The 10,545-nt window shown below is 44.9% G+C and overlaps 1 protein-coding gene across 1 annotated transcript; it reads left to right on the top strand.

The window, feature by feature from the left end:
* The first annotated feature begins 1,107 nt into the window (after window positions 1-1,107).
* On the top strand, window positions 1,108-5,613 carry BOLA1 (bolA family member 1). Its single transcript, XM_073610085.1, has 2 exons — window positions 1,108-1,250; window positions 5,144-5,613. The coding sequence occupies exon 2, from the start codon at window positions 5,167-5,169 to the stop codon at window positions 5,599-5,601; it is 435 nt and encodes a 144-aa protein (XP_073466186.1). The 5' UTR covers window positions 1,108-1,250; window positions 5,144-5,166; the 3' UTR covers window positions 5,602-5,613.
* The last annotated feature ends 4,932 nt before the right edge of the window (window positions 5,614-10,545 follow it).

Raw genomic sequence — 10,545 nt, 5'->3', positions numbered from 1 at the left:
ATAGATAGATAGATAGATAGATAGATAGATAGATAGATAGAGTTATAGATAGGCATGGATATAGATATAGATATTAATATAGATAAATATAGGTATAGATATAAATATACAGTAAATCTAGATAGGTATAAATATAGATAGGTATAGATATAGATACAGATATAAATATAGATATAGATAGGTATGGCTATAGATATAAATATATACATATAGATAGGTATGGCTGTAGATATAGATAGGTATAGCTACAGATATAAATATAGATAGGTATAGATAACAATATAAATATAGATATAAATATAGATATAGATATAGATAGGTATGGATATAGATGTAAATATAGATAGGTATGGATATAGATATAAATATAGATATAGATATAGATAGGTATAGATATAAATATAGATAGGTATGGATATAAATATACAGTAGATGTAGATAGGTATAGATATTATATAGATAGGTCCATATAGAAATATACAGTAAATATAGATAAGCATAAATCTAGATATAGGTAGGTATAGCTATAACTATAGTGAGAGAGAGAGAGAGAGAGAGAGAGAGAAATATAGAGTAAATATAGAGAGGTATAAATATAGATAGGTTTAAATATAGATATTAATATAGATAGGTATAAATATAGATAGATATAAATATAGATACATATAGGTAATGGTATAGGTATAGAGTAAATATAGAGAGTTACAGATAGAATAGAGATATATATATGTGACAAGCCCGCCACCTTGTGGCCACATTTGGAATGGCGTATTACCGGTCAGTGGGGTGAACGCCGGTTCTCCTTAGTTTTCTCTCTATCACACGCTCATTACACTCCTATAGAAGAAACACTCACAAAACGGAGTATACACATGTAAAATAACACTTCGTTAATAATTAGGACTCCCGGGAATTCACTCCCCCGTTGCATGTTGGGAGTGTAGTTTCCCGTGTCCGCCTTTCTAACAAGAGGGGCGCTGCAGAGACTACATCTCCCAGCATGCAGTGAGACACTATAGCTTCCAAGGTGCAGTTGCGCTGAGACCACGCCTCGCTGAGAGTAGTGCGCGGAGGGTGCATTGCGCTCCTCCTGACGGTGTTTCGTCAGATTAGGCGACCCGTCAGAATTTGTAACGGATGTGACGTTCCGTCGCCACCATCTTGCTACACCCCGCACTCCTCCATAGTAAGGACACACTGAGAAGGGGGCAAGTGGATATCTTGTTACACCCACCGGTCGGCTGTGGTCGGTAAGTATCTGGTATTGGGGGGAGGGGGTTGTATTAGTGGTCACTCACCTCCTTCTGAAAATGCCAAGTGCCTGGCAGCCATGACGACCCTTCTAGGAACAATCATGGAGCTAGTGAAGTTCCCACCTGCTGGCGACTCTGGACTGACGGAGCCCGGCAGCCAGTCAACTAGCATTATCCAGAGGGGTCAGCCTTCCTGACAGAGACACTGACCTATTCCTGACCTCCTCCTGAAAATGCCTGGCTGCCATGGTAACGAGCATGCAGCCAGGGAAGTCCTGATCTGTTGACATATGCTGGGTAGCATGGAAGCCAGTCAACTGGGATTTTCAGGAGGGCCCGGCGTTCATGTTTCTTTCCTGACGTGACCCCTTTAAGGGGGTATCCTGGCTGTAAAATGTGGGGGAGGGGGAGGTGTCATCTCATCAGACTCTGTAGAGGAAAATAAAGAGAGAACTGGGGGCGGTGACAACAGAAGCTCAGCCTGGCAGCCAGTCAAAGAGCATTTTTCAGGAGGGGGTCGACCTTTATGTTTCTTTCATCATGTGTCCCCTTTAAGGGGTATTGTGGTTGTACAAGGTGGGTGGGGGGGTGTCAGCTCCTCAGGCACTGTACAGAAATATATGGAGAGAACTGGGGCCGGTGACAGCAGTACCTCAGCCTGGCAGCCAGTCAGCTAGCACTTTCTGGAGGGGTCGGCCTTTATGACGTGTCCCCTTTTAAGGGGTATCCTGGCTTCATAAAAGGGAACTCCGCAGGTCTTTCCATGAATACACAGAGAACATGGAGCAGTGACAACAGTGCCACACGCAGGGGCTGGGTCCCCCTCCCTCTGTCAGGATACCAGAGAGGAGCCAGAAAATACCTGGCTTCAGCGTTCAACAGCCTGGGAAAAGCAGTCCTACATTGTAAGTGAGGGCTCTGAGGGGTCCTGCATTGTAAGTGAGGCTGCCGAGTGGTCCTGCATTGTAGGTGAGGGGTCCTGCTTTGTAAGTGAGGCAGCCGAGGGGTCCTGCATTGTAAGTGAGGATGCAGAGGGGTCCTGCATTGAAAGTGAGGGCTCCAAGGGGTCCTGCTTTGTAAGTGAGGGCTCCGAGGGGTCCTGCTTTGTAAGTGAGGCCGCCGAGGGGTCCTGCATTGTAAGTGAGGCCGCCGAGGGGTCCTGCATTGTAAGCGAGGGCTCCCAGGGGTCCTGCATTGTAGGTGAGGGGTCTTGCATTGTATGTGAGGCCGCCGAGGGGTCCTGCATTGTAAGTGAGGGTTCGGAGGGGTCCTGCATTGTAAGTGAGGGTTCAGAGGGGTCCTGCATTGTAAGTGAGGTATCAGAGGGGTCCTGCATTGTAAGTGAGGGCTCAGAGGGGTCCTGCATTGTAAGTGAGGGTTCGGAGGGGTCCTGCATTGTAAGTGAGGGTTCGGAGGGGTCCTGCATTGTAAGTGAGGGTTCGGAGGGGTCCTGCATTGTAAGTGAGGGTTCGGAGGGGTCCTGCATTGTAAGTGAGGTATCAGAGGGGTCCTGCATTGTAAGTGAGGCTGCCGAGGGGTCCTGTATTGTAAGTGAGGGCTCCTGCATTGTAAGTGAGGCCGCCGAGGGGTCCTGCATTGAAAGTGCGGCCACCGAGGGGTCCTGCATTGAAAGTGAGGGCTCCAAGGGGTCCTGCATTGTAAGTGAGGGCTCCGAGGGGTCCTGCTTTGTAAGTGAGGCCGCCGAGGGGTCCTGCATTGTAAGTGAGGCCGCCGAGGGGTCCTGCATTGTAAGTGAAGCCGCCGAGGGGTCCTGTATTGTAAGTGAAGCTGCCGAGGGGTCCTGTATTGTAAGTGAAGCTGCTGAGGGGTCCTGCATTGTAAGTGAGGCCGCCGAGGGGTCCTGCATTGTAAGCGAGGGCTCCCAGGGGTCCTGCATTGTAGGTGAGGGGTCTTGCATTGTATGTGAGGCCGCCGAGGGGTCCTGCATTGTAAGTGAGGGTTCGGAGGGGTCCTGCGTTGTAAGTGAGGGTTCAGAGGGGTCCTGCATTGTAAGTGAGGCTGCCGAGGGCTCCTGCATTGTAAGTGAGGGCTCAGAGGGGTCCTGCATTGTAAGTGAGGGTTCGGAGGGGTCCTGCATTGTAAGTGAGGGTTCGGAGGGGTCCTGCATTGAAAGTGCGGCCGCCGAGGGGTCCTGCATTGAAAGTGAGGGCTCCAAGGGGTCCTGCATTGAAAGTGAGGGCTCCAAGGGGTCCTGCATTGTAAGTGAGGGCTCCGAGGGGTCCTGCATTGTAAGTGAGGGCTCCGAGGGGTCCTGCTTTGTAAGTGAGGCTGCCGAGGGGTCCTGCATTGTAAGTGAGGCTGCCGAGGGGTCCTGCATTGTAAGTGAAGCCGGCGAGGGGTCCTGCATTGTAAGTGAAGCCGCCGAGGGGTCCTGTATTGTAAGTGAAGCTGCCGAGGGGTCCTGCATTGTAAGCGAGGGCTCCAAGGGGTCCTGCATTGTAAGCAAGGGCTCCCAGGGGTCCTGCATTGTAGGTGAGGGGTCTTGCATTGTATGTGAGGCCGCCGAGGGGTCCTGCATTGTAAGTGAGGGTTCGGAGGGGTCCTGCATTGTAAGTGAGGCTGCCGAGGGCTCCAGCATTAAAGTGAGGGCTCAGAGGGGTCCTGCATTGTAAGTGAGGGCTCAGAGGGGTCCTGCATTGTAAGTGAGGGTTCGGAGGGGTCCTGCATTGTAAGTGAGGGTTCGGAGGGGTCCTGCATTGTAAGTGAGGGTTCGGAGGGGTCATGCATTGTAAGTGAGGGTTCGGAGGGGTCCTGCATTGTAAGTGAGGGTTCGGAGGGGTCCTGCGTTGTAAGTGAGGGTTCAGAGGGGTCCTGCATTGTAAGTGAGTCTGCCGAGGGGTCCTGTATTGTAAGTGAGGGCTCCTGCATTGTAAGTGAGGGCTCAGAGGGGTCCTGCATTGTAAGTGAGGGCTCAGAGGGGTCCTGCGTTGTAAGTGAGGCTGCCGAGGGGTCCTGTATTGTAAGTGAGGGCTCAGAGGGGTCCTGCTTTGTAAGTGAGGGCTCCGAGGGCCCACCCATCCCCACCCACAGAGGGAAAAGGAGAGCCCTGTCTGTGGGGGGCTGAGGGATCGGGTAAGTAGTAGACATAATAATGAGCCTGGAACCCGTACAGAGTGGGAGGAGCCTCACTGCAAGGGCGGGTTTGAAAAGCAATAGTTTTAGCTGTCATGAATGACTTACGTTCGTGATCACTATTGGTGATCTGTGATTGGCTACAGCTAATCACATGGTACAGGGCGCTGTGATTGGTCAAGGTACCATGTGATAACTTTGGGCCAATCGCAGCATCACAGTACTAAGCAAAACAGTCATGAATGGAAGCCATATATGAATGTCTAATCATGTGATCACTATGACCAATCATATCGATCACATGATGCCCCAGCTGCTCACAGCACCCAGGTACCGATCACTGTGATCTGTGGTGTCCACCAGATACAGCAGTCATTAAATTGCTCCCCATGGAGTGCGCATGCTCACCACGACCTACCAGGATGTCACAGTCCCTGCAGCTTCTGTCGCTCGCAGTACATTTTACCATCAGCGGGTCGGCACGTGGTTAAAAGGCTAGTTTACCTTTTACTTACTTCTTCTCAGGGAGTAGTAGAAATAGGGTGTTCAGTTTTAAGAAATGGTGTCATGGTGGGCAGGACAGACCCGGAGTCTCCCGGCTTGTCAGGCAAAGTATGATGTCATGGTGGGCAGGACAGACAAGGTGAAGTTACAAGGAAGAAGCGGGCACATCGACCACTTGTTTTACATACAGAATATTAGGGACAGCCCTGGAAATGCTGCATTCCACAGTCTACTGGTTGATTGATTGCACTTTTATGGATTTGCAAATTGGTAATTTTTTTTTTTTTTTCCAGCTGAGGACAGATCTGCGGGGCTGATGCTTTCATCGCGGCTCCTCCAGTCTTCGCGGCACATCCCATCTGTCTTGGCGTCATCAAGATATTATTCCACATCGCAGAACACAATGGAGAAGCCAGTGGAGACGTCCATCAGGTCCAAGCTGACTCAGAGCCTAGCACCCTGCCACCTAGAGGTCCATAACGAGAGTCACATGCACGCCGTGCCTCCTGGGTCAGAGACTCACTTTAAAGTGGTGGTGGTGTCCGAGGCGTTCAGCGGGAAGCCGCTCATACAGAGGCACAGACTGGTCAACGACTTGCTAAAAGAAGAGCTGGCTGGCTCTGTTCATGCTTTGTCTATTCAAGCCAAGACCCCGGAACAGTGGCAAGAGAACCCCACCGTCACAAAGAGCCCTGGATGTATGGGGGGCTCCAAGCATGACCCCCACATGAGCAAGAAACTGAGTGCTTGAGTTGGGGGGGGGGGGGGGGGGGGGACATCGGGGAATTAGAATACCAATTTATGGGCAATAAAGAGGTCCTGCTACATTGAGCAGTGGCACCACCAGACCTTGGTCGTGTTATTGGCCTCCCTCTGCTTTACCTGAGCCTGAAGTCTTCTGTGTGTGTGTGTGAAAATCTGCAGGCTGATCTCACTTTGCAATGCTGCCTCAGGTCTATAAAACGGGTACCTCCAGGGCGGGGCAATATTTAAACTCCGCCCTAGGCTCTTAAAGGACAACTATTTTTGTTCCCTTTTTTTTTAATTTTATTTTTTCCTTTTTTTTTTTTTTTTCTCCTTTTTTTTTCCTTTTTTCTTCTTCTTTTTCCTTTTTTTCTTTCTTTTGCAAAAAAAATTGCAGGTTATCTAACTATTCCCTACTCCTACCCAAAAATTGTTTGGCTAGAGATATCCTCTAAAAAAATAAATGCTTGCAGTGTGTACACAAATGGGGCTTCTTGTTACATGTACCTGGAGTTCGTTAAATTTTATTTTTTAACTTAATTCAGTATATATATATATATATATATATATATATATATATATATATATATATTGTAAATGATGACAATGGCTCAATGGCTGACTGGGTTAAATTGTACCAAAATAAAAATACAAATCCAGAAAATGATGTGACTTCAGTGTCTGGCTATTGGGTACAAATTTAAACTTTTTGGATGCCTAAAAGAAAAAGTTCACTTTTGAGATGTTGGTTGAGGGAAGGTAGGGAGGCAGATACAATGTGCATGTTTTGATAGTTTGTGATCCTGAGCTTGGTCATTAAAAAATAGGTGCTTTAGAACTTAATTATAAGTACATATCTACTGACAGCTTTTCTTGAATTTCCCCTGAAAGGCCCACCCATACCTGATCGTGCCAGTGAAGTCCACTAAATGCAGCTTCCTGTCATCGGAGATGGGGGGGGGGGGGGTAGTCAACAACGCTGCACTGCTTCTGAATTCAAAGCCAGTGGTGGCTGGTACTTAACCACTTAAGGACCGAGCCTCTTTTTGAGATTTGTTGTTTACAAGTTAAAAACTGTGTTTTTTGCTAGAAAATTACTTAGAACCCCCAAACATTATACCTTTTTTTTTTTCTAACACCCTAGAGAATAAAATGGCAGTCGTTGCAATACTTTCTATCACACCGTATTTGCGCAGTGGTCTTACAAGCGCATTTTGAATTGAAAAATAAGACAACAGTAAAGTTAGCCCAATTTTTTTTTATGTTGTGAAAGATAATGTTACGCCGAGTAAATTGATACCCAACATGTCACGCTTCAACATTGCGCCCGCTCGTGGAATGGCGACAAACTTTTACCCTTAAAAATCTCCATAGGCGACGTTTAAAAAATTCTACAGGTTACATGTTTTGAGGAGATCTAGGGCTAGAATTATTGCTCTCGCTCTACCGATCGCGGCGCTACCTCACATGTGTGGTTTGAACACTGTTTTCATATGCGGGCGCTACTCACGTATGCGTTCACTTGTGAGCTTGTCGGGACGGGGCGCGTTTAAAAAAAAATAAAAATTTTTTCTTATGTATTCTACCTTTTATTTTTTATTTTTACACTGTTTTTTTAAAAAAAACAAATTGTGTCACTTTTATTCCTATCACAACGAATGTAAAAAAAAGCATGACAGGACCTCTTAAATATGAGATCTGGGGTCAAAAAGACTTCAGATCTCATATATACACTAAAATGCAATAAAAAAAAAATAAATAAATAAATGGCCCTTTTAAGCGCTATGGGCGGAAGTGACGTTTTGATGTCGCTTCCGTTCTGCAATGATATGGAGACGGGTGGGGTCCATTTTCCCCTTGCTCGTCTCCATGTCAGGCTAGGGGAAGGATCTGATCGCCGCCGCCGCCAACAGCTCCGGTAAGCGGCGGAGGGCACATTTTTTTTGCTAGAAAATTGCTTAGAACCCCCAAACATTATACGTTTTTTTAAATGTAAATGAATACCCAACATGTCACGCTTCAAATTGCACCCGCTCGTGGAGTGGCGACAAACTTTTACCCTTAAAAATCTCCATAGGCGACGTTTAAAAAATTCTACAGGTTGCATGTTTTGTGTTACAGAGGAGGTCTAGGGCTAGAATTATTGCTCTTGTTCTACCGATTGCGGCGATACCTCACATGTGCACCGTTTTTATATGCGGGCACTACTCACGTATGTGTTCGCTTCTTCACGAGAGCTCGGCGGGACAAGACGCGTTTAAAAAAAAAAAAAACAATTTTCTTATTTATTTTACCTTTTATTTCTTATTTTTACACTGTTCTTTAACCACTTCAGCCCCGGAAGGTTTTACCCCCTTCCTGACCAGAGCACTTTTTACAATTTGGCACTGCGTCGCTTTAACTGCTAATTGCGCGGTCATGCAATGCTGTACCCAAACGAAATTTGCGTCCTTTTCTTCCCACAAATAGAGCTTTCTTTTGATGGTATTTGATCACCTCTGCCGTTTTTATTTTTTGCGCTATACACGGAAAAAGACCGAAAATTTTGAAAAAAAATGATATTTTCTACTTTTTGTTCTAAAAAAAATCCAATAAACTCAATTTTAGTCATACATTTAGGCCAAAATGTATTCGGCCACATGTCTTTGGTAGAAAAAATGTCAATAAGTGTATATTTATTGGTTTGCGCAAAAGTTATAGCGTCTACAAACTAGGGTACATTTTCTGGAATTTACACAGCCTTTAATTTATGACTGCCTATGTCGTTTCTTGAGGTGCTAAAATGGCAGGGCAGTACAAAACCCCCCCCCAAATGACCCCATTTTGGAAAGTAGACACCCCAAGGAAATTGCTGAGAGGCATGTTGAGCCCATTGAATATTCATTTTTTTTGTCCCAAGTGATTGAATAATGACAAAAAAAAAAAAAAAAAAATTACAAAAAGTCACTAAATGATATATTGCTCACACAGGCCATGGGCATATGTGGAATTGCACCCCAAAATACATTTAGCTGCTTCTCCTGAGTATGGGGATACCACATGTGTGGGACTTTTTGGGAGCCTAGCCGCGTACGGGGCCCCGAAAACCAATCACCGTCTTCAGGATTTCTAAGGGCGTACATTTTTGATTTTACTCCTCACTACCTATCACAGTTTTGAAGGCCATAAAATGCCAAGATGGCACAACCCCCCCCCAAATGACCCCATTTTGGAAAGTAGACACCCCAAGCTATTTGCTTTGAGGCATGTTGAGTCCATGGAATATTTTATATTTTGACACAAGTTGCGGGAAAGTGACACATCTTTTTTTTTTTTTTTTTTGCACAAAGTTGTCACTAAATGATATATTGCTCACACAGGCCATGGGCATATGTGGAATTGCACCCCAAAATACATTTAGCTGCTTCTCCTGAGTATGGGGATACCACATGTGTGGGACTTTTTGGGAGCCTAGCCGCGTACGGGGCCCCGAAAACCAATCACTGCCTTCAGGATTTCTAAGGGTGTAAATTTTTGATTTTACTCCTCGCTACCTATCACAGTTTCGGAAGCCATGGAATGCCCAGGTGGCACAACCCCCCCCAAATGACCCCATTTTGGAAAGTAGACACCCCTAGATATTTGCTGAGAGGCATGGTGAGTATTTTGCAGCTCTCATTTGTTTTTGAAAATAAAGAAAGACGAGAAAAAAAAAATTTTTTTTTCTTTTTTTAAATTTTCAAAACTTTGTGACAAAAAGTGAGGTCTGCAAAATACTCACTATACCTCTCATCAAATAGCTTGGGGTGTCTACTTTCCAAAATGGGGTCATTTGGGGGGTTTTGTGCCATCTGGGCATTCCATGGCCTCCGAAACTGTGATAGGCAGTGAAGAGTGAAATCAAAAATGTACGCCCTTAGAAATCCTGAAGGCGGTGCTTGGTTTTCGGGGTCCCGTACGCGGCTAGGCTCCCAAAAAGTCTCACACATGTGATATCCCCGTACTCAGGAGAAGCAGCAGAATGTATTTTGGGGTGTAATTTCACATATTCCCATGGCATGTTTGAGCAATATATCATTTAGTGACAACTTTGCGCAAAAAAAAAATAAAAAATTGCCTCTTTCCCGCAACTTGTGTCACAATATAAAATATTCCATGGACTTAGAGCTGCACGATTCTGGCTAAAATGAGAATCACGATTTTTTTGCTTAGAGGATAGATCACGATTCTCTCACGATTCTCGCGGCGTAACATCATCTTTCACATTAAAACAAAAAAAATTGCGCTAACTTTACTGTTTCTTTTTTTTTTATTTATTGAAGTGTATTTTTTCCCAAAAAATTTCATTTGAAAGACCGCTGGGCAAATACAGTGCGACATAAAATATTGCAGCAATTGCCATTTTATTCCATATTATTAAATATTATAATATATATATATATATATATATATATATATATATATATATATATTTTTTATCTCTAATGTTTGGGGGTTCCAAGTAATTATTTTTAGCAAAAAATATTGATTTTAACTTAAGAAAGAAGTGTCAGAAAAAGATTTAGACTTTAAGTGGTTAAACTTCCTGCATTTACAGGTTGTTTAAAGCTTGGCAGATTGCCCAGGTTATTTGTTTACACAGAGAAGTTCTATCCCTTTGATCTAAGAAGGAAGTTAGATACAATGTTTCAAGTTCTAAACTTGGCAGAATGCCTGGATGTTTTCTTTTGACAGCTGAGTGAGCAGATAATCTCTCCACTTGTTTATATGAAAGAATCGTCAAACTCAGCAGGAGAGATCGTCAGGGGAGGTGAATCGAGATCACGATTTTTTAACGATTAATTGTGCAGCTCTACATGGACTCGACATGCCCCTCAGCAAATAGCTTGGGGTGTCTACTTTCCAAAATGGGGTCATTTGGGGGGGTTTTGAACTGTCCTGGCATTTTATGCACAACATCTAGAAGCTTATG

Source organism: Aquarana catesbeiana, linkage group LG13 (genome assembly GCF_042186555.1).
Source record: "Aquarana catesbeiana isolate 2022-GZ linkage group LG13, ASM4218655v1, whole genome shotgun sequence".
Lineage (NCBI taxonomy): Eukaryota > Metazoa > Chordata > Amphibia > Anura > Ranidae > Aquarana > Aquarana catesbeiana.
The sequence above is the reverse complement of the archived record's forward strand: the minus strand, read 5'-3'. Positions and strand labels throughout refer to the sequence as shown.

What these genes read in the sequence shown, in the direction of transcription:
- BOLA1 (XM_073610085.1), top strand. Translation starts at nt 5,167, where the DNA reads ATGCTTTCATCGCGGCTCCTCCAGTCTTCGCGGCACATCCCATCTGTC.